Source organism: Pyxicephalus adspersus, chromosome 9 (assembly GCF_032062135.1).
Source record: "Pyxicephalus adspersus chromosome 9, UCB_Pads_2.0, whole genome shotgun sequence".
Classification (NCBI taxonomy): domain Eukaryota; kingdom Metazoa; phylum Chordata; class Amphibia; order Anura; family Pyxicephalidae; genus Pyxicephalus; species Pyxicephalus adspersus.
This window is the reverse complement of record NC_092866.1, coordinates 43132624-43151385: the sequence shown is the minus strand read 5'-3', so window position 1 is coordinate 43151385 and position 18762 is coordinate 43132624. Positions and strand designations below refer to the sequence as shown.

The following is an 18762-nucleotide window of genomic DNA, read 5'->3' as shown; positions in this document are numbered from 1 at the left end:
CGTTGCAGAAGGCCTTGTCAGACAGAACACTTGGCTGCAGGGCAAGCTCTGGCCAATAGACACCTAGTTGTCCATTGGGTCCTTAGGTTATGAACTGTAGGTGGCTTAAAAAAACACTAAAAAAATGTCACTAGGGCAATTACAGTTACCACTGCTTCTGCAATTAGGATTTAGAGGATCACAAGCAGGTTGATTTTGGAGAGGATGCTTTCATAATCAAGAAATGTGACAAAAAGGTTCTCACTCTTTTTTTAATTTTCCACATTTTATGTTCCCTCTGGGATGGTATCAGGAGATTAGCTCTTTTATATTTGTATCTAAGATATATATATATATATATATATATATATATATTAATTGTACATTATATATATATATACATTATATTTGTATCAACTCATGCAGTGATTTAAATTGGAACTTTCAAAACAAACTTACAAAACAAAAAATTGAACAGACAACCTAATTTTGTAGAATAGACATTCTAGGTCCCTTCGCTGTAAAATAAAAAATTGGCTGCCTATTTGCAATCTCCTGTTGAATGTACACAAAGCTGTACATGATGTATGAATCTGTAATCTCTGTGAGTTCCATCATTCTGGCCAGTCAGGATGTTTGAAGATGTGAACCTGGAGGAGGATCAGGTGAAGATGTTGGCACAGGCGACGGAGAGAAGAGAGGTGAGTTTAGTCCTACTTTAAGGACCTCTTTAATTAATGAAAAAACTATATGCTTTTTAAAACTCAACAAGGTAAATACACAAAATTATGAAAATATGTATTTTCACAGAAATGTTGCTTAAAATTAATTACTCCACTCCAACACTTCTTGCATATGGTATAGGATGCTTGGGGAGAAAATGAGGGAATACAAATGACTCCAGCTGCTGGGACATGACTGTAGCTTGCTGCTCCTTACCTTATGACCTCTGACCTGCATGGCTGAACCCTCCTCTTCTACATTGAATGTGCTGTTTCATCCTCAATATTTAATGGGAAAAAAATCCTTATGTATGACTTAGATCATCTAACTGCAGCACATAAGCAATTTTTTAAAACAAATATTTCTGCAGGCAATTTGCAAACAACTAACTACTTTGTGCCAAACAAGAGGAAGAAGAGGACATCTGTGTCAACTAAGCACCTTCTGTGCATGTTGTGGTTATAAAGCATTGCTATTTCTGGCACAGACACCAGTCCTGTGACTTCTTTCAAAACAGTATGGTATGTTTATCTGTGCTGCTAAAAGTCCATGAGGGTTTTTATGAAGGAATTGTATGCCGTTCACAATGACCTGACCCTCACCAATGTCTACATGCCACTAATAACAAATGTACGGGTTGAAGTAGAAGAAAAGGGAATCCTAGGTAACTTCACTGGCCAAATATGCAGTCTATAAGCTGTATCTATTATTTCCCAGCAGCAGGTTCCAATACACAGACATCATTGTAGCCCAGTACCCCATTTGTATAGTGAGGGGGCAGTTATATATCAAAGCCCACTTTATTCAAAGGCCATGCAGTGCATATTGGTTTAAAACTAAACCTTACTTTAACTATCTTCCCTGTGCTTTTTACAGCGCATTGCTTCTCCTCAGCTGACATATATGTTCTTCCAAAACAAGCAAATTTTATCAAGATACGTGATTTGCAGTGAACAGATCAAGGAAAACAATGTTCTTCCTATATGTCAGAAGTATGAGACAGACAGAGAGCAATTGCACTGAACCACTAGAGCTTCCTCTACCAGTTTACCAATTTATATATTAAATATGAATACAAAAATATAGAAAGTGTAAGCTTGCAAAATCCTAAACTTTTATAAACTTTGGCTGCAACTTAAACACTCAATATCAACACTAAATACAGTATATTATCACTAAAATTATTATGTCATTTATATTTAAACTGTTCTAAACTGTCCTCCCAAACTCCTGCTGGGTAAGCATTTAAGTTCTTCCAACTGTACTCCCCAGTCTCTAGCTAGAAAGTAAAAAGAGGATTCTTTTCAAGTAATAAAATGGAAGAGGTGTTGTCTGAGTATTCCTTTGTCATACAGATGCTATTTAAAGGGTTTACCCAGGGTGGGGAATCAGTTTCAGCTGTTTTATTATTTATTGGTTCATCTGTGGCTTTAATACAAGTATTTACCTAAATTTTTTGGACAACATCAATGTCTCCTTCACTCTGCTAATTTGAGAACACAGCACTGCAGGTTTGTTGGTGAATCACCTCTAGCCTCCTGGCTTTTTGTCACTCCCTTTAGAGTTTCTGTTCTACCAGACCTAAGCTGTGGGACACCTTCTCCCAGCTTACAAGCTTCACCCAGCCTCTCCTTATACATTTGTTATAAGTTTAAAAAAAAAAAAAAAAAAAAAGATTTCTGACAGGTGTAGCTCAGATAAAATAAACAAAACTTAAAACGTAGTTAGCAATTATTTAGGTTATTAGAAAATAAGACTTTTATCCCCAGAGCCAGTCCTACATCAACATCAACTAAACATTCAGTGGATGTCAATAAGGTTAATGTTAGATAAACCCATAATTATATCATATTCATGTACGTGACTGAACGTGAAGGGAACAGTACGTGACAGAACATATGTCATATTTCTATCATACTCGACAAAGGTGATGCTATTTTGGAGTTTAAGACTGCCCAGAAGGCTAGAGCAATTATTCATGATTTGTATTAGCATATTGTTTTCATTCTCCATTTCTGTATGTATGACCATATTTAAATATATGTACTGGTATATAACATATTACAACCATATTGTGGGTCGTCATATCCATCGGGCTTCACACACACACACACACACAAATTACACATAAAAACAAACATAACAAAAAAGGTAACTTGCTCAAAATATGTTTAATAATCAATATTATAAATACAAGTGACGAAATATTTGACTTATAAGCTTCACATTATCTCACCCAACATACCAAAATTTAGATAAATTAGGTTTAAATTAGGTTTAGACATAACATTTAGACACATCAACATGTTCCCAAGAGATCAAGAATATAATTAGATACTTTTCCAGCATTTGGATTATGAAGCATTTCTATGCTTTTTGTAATGTGTGTTTTATTTATCACTAGGAACTCTAGCATTCACTTCAAAATTAGGAAATTTAAATGAAAGCATTTCAGGTTTATTTACCCAATCCTAGCAGGTTGATTTTCTTGGGAGTTGTTGTGGATTGCTTTGATGTATTCAGAACTTTTTCTGTGCTCTGAGGTTTTTCTTTTGTGAACGGTTTCACACCTAGATTACTGTCCTCTGACTGTGTATTTTTGTCAGGCTGCGAAATTATTTTGCTTATGTCCTGTGAATTTTTATTGCTTTCTTTCTCCTCAGAATTGTTTTCATGTTTTCCAACACCTCTTGATTCTGTTGACTCATCACTGTTTTCTGCAGCTAGATCTGTGTTATTTACAATTTTTTTGACTTTTGTCACTAATTTGTCAATGGTTTGAAATATTGGTTTGACCTTTTGTTTTTCTTTTGATGCATTTTCTTCAGGTTTTTCCTTTTCATGTGACTGTGATTGTGTTCCTTTCTGTTCTGTCGATTTTGTAGTTATCCTTGCTTTTACAGTGGTTTGAGGCATTGAGTGTGTCACATGAGGAACTTTTTCATCTCCTTCCTTTCGTTCTTTATGGCAAGTGGAGTCAGCACATGCACAACTTTTGACACTGATAAAGCTGTAGTTCATTATCTCACCATTAGGACAGCTTAAGTCAACAGTTACCCTCTCTGTTTCTGTTTCTTGACAGCAACCACATATGTGCTCCATAGACTGGGATTTTGCAGAATACCTAAAAGTGAACAGAATGTGCATTTATTATTATATTATTTTCAATTACATGAGTAAGAGTCTAGCATTAGGTTGGCTCTTCATGTGTACATCATAGTTTTGTTTGGTATCTATTGTCCAATCATTTGGGCAGATCTAACCAAACTAGCACCAAGCACCTCTATAGAAGTTTTATATAATGAATGTACAAAAGTATTTGCGTTATGAGGACCACACACATTTAAAGGTGAAGGTGAAGGGACAATAGTAATTGTAGGAAACATTTTTAAACCTTTGAACACTATTGTACATGTAGCAAAATTTATGGCCAGATTATTTGAAGATTATGCTTAGGAGAATTTTGAAAGAGACGATGCTTCTCTTCAAAACAATTAAAGGTTTAGCAAATGGTTTCTCCTTGGGCTAAGTTACTCTTCTAGCATAATGACTTTGTCATGCATAAAAAATCCATGTTCAATGATGTATGAATGTCCGGTGAAGGATAACTATTCGACATGTGAGAAAATACCTGGAGGAGCTTTCACAGTTGCCCTTGCAAAAGGACATCACAACCGGTTTCAGTGACCTGCAGCCATTCTGAAGGATGATCTCCTCTGTCTTCATCTTTTGACACTTATTTCTTTCTTGAACACCTGAAAGAAAAAAAAAATGAATGCAAACAGAAATTAAACAGCATTCAGATTAGAAATGTACAATGAAATGCAGTAGGTATTAAAATAAACCCCTTAAGATCTAGCCTTTTTGTGTTCTTACCTTCTTGCTGCTCTAGAAATACATTATCTGTTAAATTATATTTATTACATTGACAGAATACTATGTCAGCTGCCTATTGCTTAAAATAGGAAAAAATAACTCATCCTTTTATTTTTTAAATTTTGTACTAAAGCACTATGCAATAAATGATATTATACAAGTACCTTTCTGTAAATATTATTAAAATAATATAACAATGTGTTTATACTGAACAGTTTAAATACTTACAAGTTAAGCAACATCCTTTGCTGTCTTTCTGGATTGTTCCCTGGAAATAGAGATAAAAAAAGTATTATTGGAACTTTTGGATGACCTGTGTTTGTTCTTAGAATGGAGATGGTCAATGGAATCTTCTACATTGTTTTAAAATCCTGACCAGTGATGTTTTTACATACAAAGATTACTTCAGGCTAAATATGATTAATGAATTATTGTGGAATCTTTACTGAATTTAGTAAATAATCAATAAATATATAGAGATGAATGCAAATTATTGGATAGTGACTGAATGAAATATCTTGGGCAATTGGATGGATATGATTTCTACTAAATAATCAGAGTATTAATGCCAAACTGAATAGTAAATGGTTGAAGGTTTGCTTTAAAACTAATTACTAATACACTTAGAGGTGCTTAATGTTTTAAACTAAATGTTCACTTATTTTTGAATAAAAGATTCACTTTGATCAATGTATATTGTAAAAGGTGAAAATAATTATTTTTTGCTTGTACAATATTGGATGGCTAAAAAGAACAGCTAAGTAAGCTTTTCAATTATTTTTAATTCAATGCCATTAATGTAATTACAAAATAAACTAAGTAATTAAACTTACAGTAAAGAAAACTGAATGTTGATAGATGAAATGCAATAAAGCTGTTTTTATGTCAAAGCTTACCGGCACACACTCATCAAGGTTGATTTTTGGACATGACATTTTGGATGCCACAGTCAATAATTTTCCTTTCTTATTCACACATTCATATTCAGTACAGTTGTCGCCAGGAGGTGACCATGTTTTTCCAGGCTAATAAGAACAAAAAAATATGTTAGTGAAAAAATCTCAGTAGGTCTTCAAAGTTTTGCATAGGCTAAAAAACATTACTCACATTAAGCAGGTAAGTGGAGTTGTCAGGTAGGTCCATGACACACTGGGATTGTACACAGGTTCCACAACATTGTCCAGCAACATTCTGATACGTAAAGCCCTATAGAAAACAACACAAGGATTGTTACTTAAGTTGCCATCCATCTATAGGTTCTCTAACATGTTACATTTTTAGGAGGTTTACCTGGGCACATTTAATGCTACACACAATCGGAGTGCAGGTTACAGGGTGCATTTTTGAAGTCTCATTCATTGTGCCATCACACATGCATTTTTCACAGGGATTGGAAGAAGGAACAATGTCACCAGGCTAAAATGCAATAAATCATAAGTGATCAGAACACTTTCATGTAATGCAATGCAAGCAACATTAGCAACAAAGTTTGGTACAGTGCAGTTCACAGAAACAGGAACTTACCTGATACTGAGATCCGTTGTAAACGCATACATCTTTTGGAACTGCAGAAGAAATTATCAAGTAGATATGTATCAATCAAACTCATCATGGATCACACATTTTAAAAATAACACATACATTTGCAAATAGAGACATTTACATACCACATTTGTAGAGTGGACAGCAGCCCCTTGTTTCTGTCTGCAGCACAGCTTCATAGCCAAGTTCACAGACAATTTTTACTTTGGAACACAGACTGATGTTGCAACCTGTCAGAAAGTTAAGAACTATTTACCCCTGTACATAATAATGGAATTAGATATGTACCTCTGTACATATTAGTTAGAATTGGTAAAAAAAGGATGCCAAATATTAGATATTAGAATATTTATCTAATAATCATTTGTGATTTGTGAACTATAAGTTTCTTACAACAGACCAAAACATTTATCTTTGGTTTAGTATATATAGCAGGTCGAATAATAAACTAAAGTTGAAAAGTTAACAATCATAAATGTGCACTATATAAAAACTACCCATGCCTGTAAAAAAAAATATATATTTTTTCATGATATTGACGTTTTCTGACTACAAGACGAGAAGAGCTTCACTGTTCCTACATTGGTCACTTCCTACTGTACAGCTGAACTTGTATGAATTTTCTTCAAAGTGGAGGAAATTTTCACTGAACAAGTGTTCATATTGTAAGATTTCTCCTCTGTTATCTTTCCCTGACTTTTAGCATCAGTGATTACCAGTACAGTTAGAGATAGTGACCTGACAGGGCTTCTGGTCTCTCAACAATTTGTTGATGCTTTTAAAATGCAAACCCACATTTGCGTATTTTTTCTGTTTTAAATGTATAGTGAGGATGGCCATTCTGCATTGAAACAAAATGCAGTGTTCATAAACAAATCTGACCACATGAGTCCTTTGGAAAGTAGTGTTCCTTTTTTCACATGTTTATGATTTTCTTTACTAGACAGTCTTTTTGTCTCATTTTCTTGCATTATTTAATAAAGACACAGGTACCCTATACTTTGCTTTATGTTTACAATAGATATGTACTCACGACACTCTGTGATATGACAGCAGGGGTTAGCTGGGTCAAGTAAAGAAACTGGCATAGATCCCTCTTCCGTACAGGATGCAGGAATGGGCATTGCACAAGATTTTGCTGCACAACGCACACTCATAGTTGTGTTATCACAGATACAGGTCTGACAGTTGCTTTCCCATGTTTCTCCAGGCTATAAATACATAAACAATGGCAGAATGTAATACATTGTTCACAAATGTATCCCTCACATATTAGCCAACGTTTATACCTCTTAGGTGTCTTACCTCTCTGGGCATTCCATCTGGACCAGTACACCCTGCACAAGAGATAGCATATTTAGGACTGTGGAGAGTTGACAACAAGATCATAAATACATTAACTAAAGAAATTTTACATACCACAAGTTTTTACACATTTGTCCGATATGGTGTTGAATTTTGTAGTGCCCTTAGGACAGTAACACCCCTCCATGAAATCTGTGGACTTGTTATAAAACTTATCATTGTACCTAGAATGAGAACATAGATTATAGCAAATGAACAAAATTCTAACAATGGTACAAAAATAGAAACAACAAAAAATATACTTTTACCTAGAATTACAGGTGGGTTCTACAGCAGGTCCACAGGGTCTATACTCGAGGTGTGAGGAACAGTTCTTGGCTGTACAAAAGTAAAAAAAAAACCTCTTTATCTGTATAATTTGCATAGACAGTAACATTAACAAAATAATTTGGGAATAACTTAGAAGCCAAACCTTGTTCTTATAACTGAGTTTATACTTACAGCATAGACCATTAGTGCTGTCCCTCCAGTCAACACAGACTCCCTCAATTCCACAAAGACGAGCATAGCTTTGTAAACTTGAGCACAGAACATCGCCTTCTGACCTGGTGCAGCCATCGCTAACACAAGCCTGATAGAATGGTTCAGGTGGTACTACCGTATGGCATTCTTTGAAGACACTATTGAAAAATGCAAAAAAAATGTTGTTTTAGTGCAAATTAGTGTTATACAATCTTTAAAATCAACTACAATAACTTACATGGCTTTAAATATCATGGTATAATTTATAGATTATTTTTTTTTGATTGCGCATTTCTCTCAAAACATTAAATGACTTCACTTATTCCTAAAGTAAAATCAAACTTACTTGCTAAGAATAACCTTGCAGACTTCAGGGGTATTGCAGGGTTTTTCTGTTGTCTGGACAGCAGTGGAAAATACTGATGGAAGCAGAGACACTTCTTTTGATGGAACTATAGTTGGTAGAGTTTGAGGTACACTGGACTTGAGAGTGGAGAAGTATGTGGATGAAAGTGAAGAGTAAGGTAATGTCGACCAGCTACTGATAGTAGGGGCTCTGGTGGGGATAGAGTTGCATGATGATGAATCCTGACTTGGTACTTTCCATTGTCCTGCCATTTCGGTACATGATGAAGCCAGCTGCCCATTAGGCAAAATGCAGTCATCTACTTGACTGTTTGAACACTTACCTAATAAAATAAGGTGTATTTATTAATATGGTCAATATGCAACACAAAGACAACAAATCTTTATTGTTGAAGACTTACCACAATGACCTTCAGTATTGCCTGAGAACTTGCTGATTGGCAACCTGACATTAAAGCTAAGAACATTGAAGGAGATGTATGCTCCAATTTCTGGTATCTCCACTACCACAAAAATGCCAGAAGATGTGATAGTTATACCATTTTTGTAGACTGCAGGGTATACCATCTGATTGTTAACATAAATCTGTAAAATATATACAAATATATCATGCATAGGGAGAAGCTATTGAGTAAAAAACACTTAAAACTAAAAAAGGTCTGTCTCAAATATATACACCTTAAGCTTCTCTTAATTGTGATCGCTTGATCTGCTAAATAAAACATTGAAAATGCAGTAAGTGCAAAAAATATCTTAATAAAATATCTTATCAACTTGTACAAGTATCCTAAAGTATCTCAAGTTCCCTCCAAGTTCTTATCTTCACTACATATCTAGTACCTTTGTTGTGCAATGTGTATTGCAGAAAGTTAATGCATATTTAAATTTTTAATTTTGTCCTACCCTACAGTCCAGCAAATGACAAGTAAAGACAATGATACTTACTATAAACAGTTTAAAGGTAACTTAAACTACAAAAAATCAGTTTGAATGTAATTACCTTGTTAGTTACTCGTTTGTTTAAAGACTGAGAGGTCAGGACAATCGTGTCGTTCCTGTACATAATTCGAAGAGTCTTAACACAAGATGGATCATCAGGGTCACAGGAGAAATTATCAATATACACCCGAAAGTGGTCGAAGACTGGTGTGATTTCTTGCACAAGGATATATGTGCATTGCCCATTAAAATCATAGTAGGTCCCATCAAAAGTTATATAATGTGAAACTCCCCAACCACCACAGACGCCTGTGGGAATTAAAAAGCAGAAATTAGCAATCAATGCAAATGTTTCATAACATGCAACAAAATTCTTCTCTGTATAACTCACATTCACACTCTTTCTGATAGCAACAGCCGCTCTCATCAAATGTTTTCCTGGGCTGTAAACGGTTGGCACAGGAAACCTCTTTTACTGGTGCACACTGTTTTTTGTTTACAACAATGTTGTTTCCACCAATACAGGTAGCATGAGTACACTGATCAATCATCCAAGTTTCATTCACCTGTGAAACGAAAAAGAGTTGTAATGGACATATTTTCCTTTTTTTGTTCTTTTGCAGGAACTTCTTATTTTCAACAAAGATATCAACTGGATTGTGGTGATTGAACCCAAAATTTTTACTGTTGCTACAGTAGGAATACGGAAAGGTAGAAGGTTGTCAGAATAATGTGGTCTATTAAGGCTGTTGAGTTGAAAAAAAGGTTTTTAAAGGCTTGTTGTTGTTTTGCAAGGACATGTCACATATCTCATCTATTACACACATAAATGCAGATTGAAGTGGGCATGGGGTGACATCCCCCCTACAATAGATGGCACTGCAGTTGGGAGGGTAGGCGTTTGTGACCCAACACGAAAGAAGGAAGAGCTAGTAGAACCTGTGCTAACTGCATGATAGGAAATGTGTTGAAAGTGAGTAATAATTGGACACAGTGTAATTTCCTTCTTAGGCTTTTAACATCAAACTGACATAAAAAAATGTTTGTGAGTCATCCCTCTTTCTTTGGGCCCTCACATTGGACATACATTTTTTTCAAGTAGGGAAGAAACTGCCTAGAGTTTGAGAAGTATTGATTGACCAGTTACGTATTACAAGTATTGACCAGTTACTGTTACTATTTGTCTGAAGTTGTAAACTCAAACTTCATACAGTAAATCCTGCTGCTTGGATTCACTCCTAAAGGGATAGTTATAATCCCTTTAGGTTTGACCTGGAATGGATATATTTCAAAACTTAAAACAATTTCCAACTAATAGCAAATGATATTAAGAAATCCATTCCAGGTTTGCTGGATCATCCATGTTCTGCCATGATAGTCTATCTTCTTCAGTCTTAGGGAACTTTAATAAGTCAGGCCCAATGGGTAGTACACAAATTTCCAGCACACAATCCAGCACAGCAGCACAAAATTGGTTTCATCATCCATATTGTTAGAATGCCTGAAAAGAGTTAACCACTAAGTTTAATCACTTGCTCTGCTATTAGCAATCAGGAGGTCATATTAGGATGTACAGAATCTTTAGTGCTATTGGACTGGCTGGGCACTATTGTATTGTTATTTTTTGTTTAGTTTATATAATTTAATAATTCCAGGCTTCATAGAACAAATTCATGTAGGTGATGTAACAGGTAAAAATTGGGTAAAGACTTACCATTCTTGGAGGCATAACTGCACTACACCCAGGAGTTGGGGTGCTGGCTGAGCTGACACTTGATGCTGAAGTCTTTGTTTGTGCAGTCTTAGTACTTGTTGCAAATGTTTGTGTTGTGCTTCCTGTCTTTGCAGTGATGGTGGTGGCAGTGCTAGCTGTCACAGTTTTACCAGTCTTGGTACTGCTTGGCACAGTAGGCACAGTAGAACATAGTTCACTGTATCTCTCCACCTGACACTTCTCATTGCAGCGTGCGTAGAAGCACCAGCCATCCTTATCTGTTGTGTTATATAGAATGTTTCCTAAAAAAACAAAATATATTAATTATAACAATTTACTAATGATCAGGAAATCTTCACTTGCTGTACTTACTCTCTTGCTAAACCACATAAAGAGCGAGTGTTTTTTTTTAGAATTTTCATATAAAAAGGAACACTCCCTCGAAACCATTTCTTATTTCATTTACTACTGTCTATTTGAGAAACACCGAAAATGTGTGCAGACAGTGTCCTTTAGAAACTAGAGTTTACAATCAATTTAAAACCTTCAGACTACATAATAAGGTATATTTCTACTGTTCCTGCATGCCTCCTTGCATGTACATGTATACATTTTCTTTATACTCACCAAAAACATCTGTAAAATGTGTAGTCACGTAATGGCCACTGCCTCCTTCTCCTGCTTAAACTGTAGGCAGGCGTCAGCAGCATTTTTTTAATCAGTGTTAGTGTCTCAGTGTCAGGAAATTAAGGCACAGCATGTCTGTTACATGTTTTCAAGCATGTAATCAACAAGTAATAAATCCTGGGGCTGGTAAACCTAGGCAGTGTGATGAAACCGGGGTTCTCACCCTATTAGCCTGGGCTTACAGCAAGAGGCTGGACAATGTTTGGTGTCAACCAATCCGGAAAATAAGAAATATTAGGTTGGGGTGGGAGGATAATCATCAAGGCTTCTGTTGACAAAATGCTCATTAACTCCCTCATTGTCCAGTAGCCTATATTTTCAGAAAGAAGTTTCCCATTGAAATACACATTTTGACACCATGGATACGCACAACACAATTCTTAGAACAAGATAGTTTTTATATAGTTTGCACAGTGTTCTCAACTGTGTGGTGTCCTAGTAAATTTTACCCATATGAAAAGCTTGTATTTTGTACTCAACCCTTTTATCTACTTTTGTCAGTATAAATCCAAAGCTTTATTTTATTTGCTTTATCTACCAGTGTAGATACAGCAGTAAAATATTAGTAAAGGGTTTGCAAGATGAAGATGATATTAGCTAGATTTACATTACTTTGATGCAGATCATAATAGCTGGATCACTGGTCGCCAACCTTTTTTGGCCAACAGACCACTAAGTTTACCAGTCCCGGACTGCACATGCACCTAGAGTCAGGTGTCACTCAAAGGGGAAGAAACTTCTGGCATGATGCCAGAATCCACACTCCATCAGGCCTGTGATGGAAAAGTAGGCAGATTCTGTCCAGAGACACAACTTGCCCACTTCCTGGAGCCTGCGATCCATATGGGGGATATGGTCTGTGGCTCTGGCTGGTGAATCCCATCAGGGGAGGCACTGGCTAGAGCCGCAGACCACTAATATTTTCTCACCAGAACCACTGGTTGTCGATTGTACTGAGCTATAATGAACATTAATTCAAAGATAACACATTTGCAAATTACTAGTTCTGAATGAACATTTTCTTACAAATACTTTCTGACTCAATAATCTTTGTTTTTGTAGGAATTTTATTCTTTTGCCTAATCTATACTGTAACTGTAGGTATCAATTGTAAAATAATGTTTCTATGAAATTTTTTGTTATTATATTGATTAGCTCATTACCTTTCTCACATCTTCATTGTTTTAAGAGAAATGTAGAATTGCAACTACAGCATTTCATTTAGGATTTATAAAAACAAACAATTAAAACATACTCACCAGGTGAAACTATAGTTCCATTAAAATTGCACATGCATCTGGTGGTAGAAAATGATTCTGTGGTTGCTGTAATTGGACGTGCTGTCTGTGTAACAGTGCTCTCAGTGCTAAAACTTTCAAACGTAGATGAAGTTGATTGTTTAGTTGACTTAGGTGGTTGAGAACTGAATTTATCCCTAGAGGTTCCCTCTGTCACAGTATGAAAAGCAGAGCTTGATCTGGAGGATGTTTCTTTATTTGTAATGCTACCAAGTGTTGATCCCACTGCACCAGACTCTGTAAAGGTTGTAGTAGTTTTAAAAGAAATTGGTCCATGTGAAGTGGAATGATCAGTACTTGATCTGAGCAATTCCGTGCTGAATGAACTTGCTGATGGCTTTATACTTATTGGTTTCCTAGATGTTTCATGAGCAAAAGTAACTTCACCAGATTCTGTAGACATTTTAGTGGCTTTAACAGAAGCAGATCCATGAGAAGTGGATTCTTTATGTTCCGATTCTGTGGTTGATGCGGTGCTAACTTTGTAAGATGTTGCCTTTGTTGATATGGGCTTACTTGATGTAGACTTGAGAGCAGATGTCACCTCATCAGATTTTGTAGACATTTTAGTTGTTTTAAAAGAAACCAACCCGTGGGAAGTGTATTCTTTGTGTTCAGAATCTGTGATTGATGTAAAAGATGCAGTGCTCACTTTGTTAGATGTTGCTTTTGTTGTTACTGGCTTACTTGATGTGGACTTGGGAGCAAATGTCACTTCACCAGATTCTGTGGACATTTTAGTGGTGTAAATAGAAACAGGTCTATGGGAAGTGGGTTCTTGATGTTCTGATTCAGTAGTTGATTTAAAGGGTCCAGTGCTTGCTTTGTAAGATGTTGTTTTTGTTGTTACTGGCTTACTTGATGTAGACTTGAGAGCAAATGTCACTTCACCAGATTCAGTAGACATTTTAGTGGTTTTAATAGAAACAGGTCCAAAGGAAGTGGATTCTTTATCTTCAGATTCTGTGGTGGGCTTATAGGATGCAGTGCTCACTTTGTTAGATGTTGCCTTTGTTGTTATTGGATTACTTGATGTAGATTTCAGGACAGATGTCACCTCACCAGATTCTGTGGACATTTTAGTGGTTTTAATAGAAATGAGTCCAAAGGAAGTGGATTCGTCATGTTCAGACTCTGAGGTTGATTTATAAGATGCAGTGCTCACTTTGTTAGATGTTGCCTTTGTTGTTAGTGGCTTACTTGTTGTAGACTTTAGACCAGATGTCACTTCACCAGATTCCGTGGACATTTTAGTGGTTTTTACAGAAACAGGTCCATAGGAAGTGGATTCTATTTGTTCAGATTCTGAGGTTGATTTAAAAGATGCAGTGCTCACTTTGTTAGATGATGCTTTTGTTGTTATTGGCTTACTTAATGTAGACCTTAGGGCAGATGTCACCTCACCAGATTCTGTGGATATTTTAGTGGTTTTAAAAGAAACAGATCCATGGGAAGTGGATTCTTTATTTTCGGATTCTGTGGTGGATTTATAGGATGCTGTGCTCACTTTGTTTGATGTTGCCTTTGTTGTTATTGGCTTACTTGATGTAGACTTTAGAGCAGATGTCACTTCGCCAGATTCTGTAGACATTTTAGTGGTTTTAATAGAAACAGGTCCATGGGAAGTGGGTTCTTTATTTTCAGATTCTGTGGTGAACTTATAGGATGCAGTGCTCACTTTGTTTGATGTTGCCTTTGTTGTTATGGGTTTATTTGGTGTAGACTTTAGAGCAGATGTCACTTCACCAGATTCTGAAGACATTTTAGTGGTTTTTACAGAAACTGGTCCATTGGAAGTGGATTCCTGTTGATCTGATTCAGTAGTTGATTTAAAGGGTGCAGTGCTTGCTTTGTTAGATGTCGCCTTTGATGTTATGGGTTTACTTGGTGTAGACTTTAAAGATGATGTCACTTCACCAGATTCTGTGGACATTTTAGTGGTTTTTATTGAAATGGGTCCATAGGAAGTGGATTCTTTATTTTCAGAATCTGTGGTGGACTTATAAGATGTAGTGCTCACTTTGTAAGATGTTGCCTTTGTGGTTATGGGTTTACTTGGTGTAGACTTGAAAGCAGATGTCTCTTCCCCAGATTCTGTAGACATTTTAGTGGTTTTAATGAAAACAGGTCCATGGGAAGTGGATTCTTTATGTTCAGATTCGGAGGTTGATTTAAAAGATGCAGTGCTCACTTTGTTAGATGTTGCCTTTGTTGTTATTGGCTTACTTGATGTAGACTTTAGGGCAGATGTCACTTCACCAGATTCTGTAGACATTTTAGTGGTTTTAATGGAAACAGGTCCATGGGAAGTGGATTCTTTATTTTCAGATTCTGTGGTGGACTTATAGGATGCAGTGCTCACTTTGTAAGATGTTGCCTTTGTTGTTATAGGCTTACTTGGTGTAGACTTTAGAGAAGATGTCACTTCGCCAGATTCTGTATTCATTTTAGTGGTTTTAATGAAAACAGGTCCATGGGAAGTGGATTCTATATGTTCGGATTCAGAGGTTGATCTAAAAGATGCAGTGCTCACTTTGTTAGATGTTGCCTTTGATGTTATGGGTTTACTTGGTGTAGACTTCAGAGCAGATGTCACTTCGCCAGATTCTGTAGAAACTTTAGTGGTTTTAATGAAAACAGGTTCATGGGAAGTGGATTCTATATGTTCGGATTCAGAGGTTGATTTAAAAGATGCAGTGCTCACTTTGTTAGATGTTGCCTTTGTTGTTATAGGCTTACTTGATGTAGACTTTAGAGCAGATGTCACTTCACTAGATTCTGTAGACATTTCAGTGGTTTTAATAGAAACAGGTCCATGGGAAGTGGATTCCTTACTTTCAGATTCTGTGGTGGACTTATATAATGCAGTGCTCACTTTGTAAGATGTTGCCTTTGTTGTTATAGGCTTACTTGGTGTAGACTTTAGAGCAGATGTCACTTCGCCAGATTCTGTAGACCTGTGACCACTGGCATGCAGGTATACAGTTTATTTCTAAAGTTGTATGTGCTCTGCCTGTTGTAACTTTGCTTGTCTGCAGAATAGTTATTCTTGAATGATCTCCTTCCTGGCTTGTTGAATGTGAAAATCTTGTTATTTTTTCAACAGATGTAGGCTCCAATTTAGTTGTTGGATGATGTGTCATAGCTGTTTTTGAAAATGCTGAAGTTGTTTTATGATTACCCACAGTTGAAATTGTATTTTTCTCTGCAGTTGTTGCAGCGACACCTGTGGATTTAGGCTGTGTTTCTGATGGACTTGTTGAATCTTGACGTTTGGAGCTTGATGTGGTTTCGGACACATATTTGGATGTGACTAAACTCTCAAAGGGCTTGCCAGTTGCCTTTATCTGTGTAGAAGTTTTTACAGTAGGAATGTGAGTCATAGTGGTTTTTGATGTGGACATACTAGGTAAAGGAGAACTTGTTGTGGAAACAGAGATGTAACTACCTGAAGTTTCTCTAGCTGTTGTTTTATGGCTCGTTGAAGAAACAGAATTTGTTTGAAATAGTGTTCCAGTCGCTTGACCAGTACGATCTGTGCGAGTTGTTGATGGCTTGCTGGTTGCTTGAACTGTACTGGATGCTGAAATGCCTACAGTAGTTTTTTTCAAATGTTCTGTAGTGTGATCCATGATTGTAGAATGAACATAAGTAGTAGATGATTCACAATTTTCCATGGAGCAACAAAGAACCCTTACTTTGTAATTGTAACAAAGAGGAAAGTTCCAATCTTGGTCTTTGTTGTTGCAAATGAGACCATGAGTGATGTTGCAGGTAACTACCTGGCCAACCTCTGTAATGTTTTTGTTTGGAAATCTCTCAGCTCTGCACTCAATATCTTCTGGCTTTTGACATATATTGTTGCCAGCAGCTCTAATATTCTCCAGGGTCTCGAAGTCTCCATCAGACTTCACAATACTGGGGAAATGTACATCATACCAAGGTGTCCAAGAGCAATGTTGTTTCTTGCAAGGAGTGCTAAAAATTGTTTCTTGGGATTTGGATGTTGTTTGGTATGGTTTTTTACTTGTTGGGTTTGCCATTTTAGTGGTCATTGCTGGAGCTTTTGTTGAAGAAAAATCTTGGGTTGGGTGACTTGGTGCTGTGCTAACAGAGCCTTTTGTTTGGGTAGTTGAGGCTCGTGTAGATTCAAATGTTACGTTCATGAATGTTGAAGAAACTATGGTATTAGAGGTGGGAGGATTTGTTGATTCCCCGCAGGGCACATAGCTACAGCATAGGACTCGAATCTCATAATTAAAGCAGAGCTGGGAGAATTGGTCTCTATTATAACACACAAGACCCACAGAAGTATTGCACTGAATGATCTGACCCAAGTCAGCAGTAGGAATCTTTGGAAACTTTTGTGCTCGACATTCCACCTGGGATGGTATTTTACATATAGTGTGACCATTTTTTCTTATATTCTCAAAGGTTTCAAAGTCTCCTTCATTTTCACCATATTTTGGACAAGTGACATCGTACCACGTTGACCATTTACATACTTCTTCAAGGCAAGACACAGGGGTTGGGGAAACTTGTTCTGCAAAGTAAAAAAAAAATACAGCAATACAAAATAAACTTTGTGACTGAACAACAAAATTTAAGGTTAATTTACAGTGATTTGTCAATAATTAACATTGTAAATGTAATTCAGTACTATTTGTTTCTGAATGTCTGTAAATAGAAGGTTTGCTGAAATCAGACATGTACACAAATCAAACAGTGGTGCATGTAACATGTGAACCTACAGTTTTATTATATTAAGGGTTAATGTTTCTTGTTTTTTGTTGACAGATTAGATGCAAATAGGAATATTTTAAGTCCCAAAAGAATATGTTAAATAAAACTTTAAAGTCAACCACAACTTAATACATAGACAAATACATATAAGTGAGTGTTTTGTATGCTAAAAGATTTGCATTTCTCTCTATTCAAGATTGACACAGCTCTACTACACCTCGTCTGACAGGGTAAGGGGCATACATTTTCTCTGCTGCAGATATGTAATACCGTTCCTGTACCTCCCCCTGCTGGTGGCTGGGCAATGAAATGAGAAGCAGTTAACTAGTGATCTTATCCTTCTTCTTCTACATTAGCATGCTTCTTGCTGGGATATGAGCACTGCAGCACAACTGACAGGCTCAGTTTCCTGTTTCTTTGTCTTCTAGTTTGAGCTTTGCTGAACAGGGACTGAAAAGGCTGATACCAAAGCAAATTGGTTCTACACTGCTTGCTTTATAAATGTAATGATTTATTAATGATTGCAAATCTGCCTTGATTTGTATTTTTAAACCTGCACATAGCTGCAGGTTCAGGTTTAACCTGTACAAAAAATAGCACAAACTTGATGTATAATGGTTCCTACCTGGATTGGACATATTTGCTGTATGTTCAGCTGTCGTATCAAAATGAAAGGTAGTGCTGGGTGCATTAGTAGTTGGTGAGCATGGATAGACATCTCTATTAATAGTTCCATTTGATGAACATGTGGCTGTTATGCATCCCCCAATTCCATCAGTGGTATTGTAGATGATGTCACCATAGTTGAACTTCATATTTCCATAGTAACAATAGCATGCTGCCAGGTAAATTGAGTAATTAGGAAACATTAGCATTAATATAGAGTCACACTTAGGATACACATACATAGATAACTAATTGCTCAAAGAAGAGAGGAGCTTGATAACTTGGTAAACAGACAATCAGCTTCACACCATTACTTTATTATTAAATAACTGATACAGTGTGCATTAGGATAGTCCCTAATGTATATAGATATGTGTATGCCTAGAGAGATTATTGGAGTTT

The 18762-nt window shown here is 36.3% G+C and overlaps 1 protein-coding gene across 1 annotated transcript in view; it reads right to left on the bottom strand.

Moving 5' to 3' along the window:
• Nucleotides 1–2854: 2854 nt before the first annotated feature.
• LOC140337729 (mucin-5B-like) overlaps nucleotides 2855–18762 on the bottom strand; it is a 34996-nt gene continuing 19088 nt past the window's right edge. Inside the window, exons 23-43 of the mRNA XM_072421528.1 lie at nucleotides 18320–18532; nucleotides 16133–17494; nucleotides 12913–15900; nucleotides 10967–11268; nucleotides 9644–9818; nucleotides 9314–9561; nucleotides 8715–8898; nucleotides 8294–8636; nucleotides 7927–8105; nucleotides 7734–7803; nucleotides 7540–7649; nucleotides 7426–7457; nucleotides 7154–7331; nucleotides 6246–6350; nucleotides 6103–6143; nucleotides 5869–5994; nucleotides 5686–5784; nucleotides 5475–5603; nucleotides 4807–4846; nucleotides 4334–4457; nucleotides 2855–3826 (exon numbers count right to left, since the gene is read on the bottom strand). Of these exons, the coding sequence (XP_072277629.1) occupies nucleotides 3160–3826; nucleotides 4334–4457; nucleotides 4807–4846; nucleotides 5475–5603; nucleotides 5686–5784; nucleotides 5869–5994; nucleotides 6103–6143; nucleotides 6246–6350; nucleotides 7154–7331; nucleotides 7426–7457; nucleotides 7540–7649; nucleotides 7734–7803; nucleotides 7927–8105; nucleotides 8294–8636; nucleotides 8715–8898; nucleotides 9314–9561; nucleotides 9644–9818; nucleotides 10967–11268; nucleotides 12913–15900; nucleotides 16133–17494; nucleotides 18320–18532 (7715 nt within the window). The 3' untranslated portion in view covers nucleotides 2855–3159. The remainder of the gene's footprint in view (nucleotides 3827–4333; nucleotides 4458–4806; nucleotides 4847–5474; nucleotides 5604–5685; nucleotides 5785–5868; nucleotides 5995–6102; nucleotides 6144–6245; nucleotides 6351–7153; nucleotides 7332–7425; nucleotides 7458–7539; nucleotides 7650–7733; nucleotides 7804–7926; nucleotides 8106–8293; nucleotides 8637–8714; nucleotides 8899–9313; nucleotides 9562–9643; nucleotides 9819–10966; nucleotides 11269–12912; nucleotides 15901–16132; nucleotides 17495–18319; nucleotides 18533–18762) is intronic.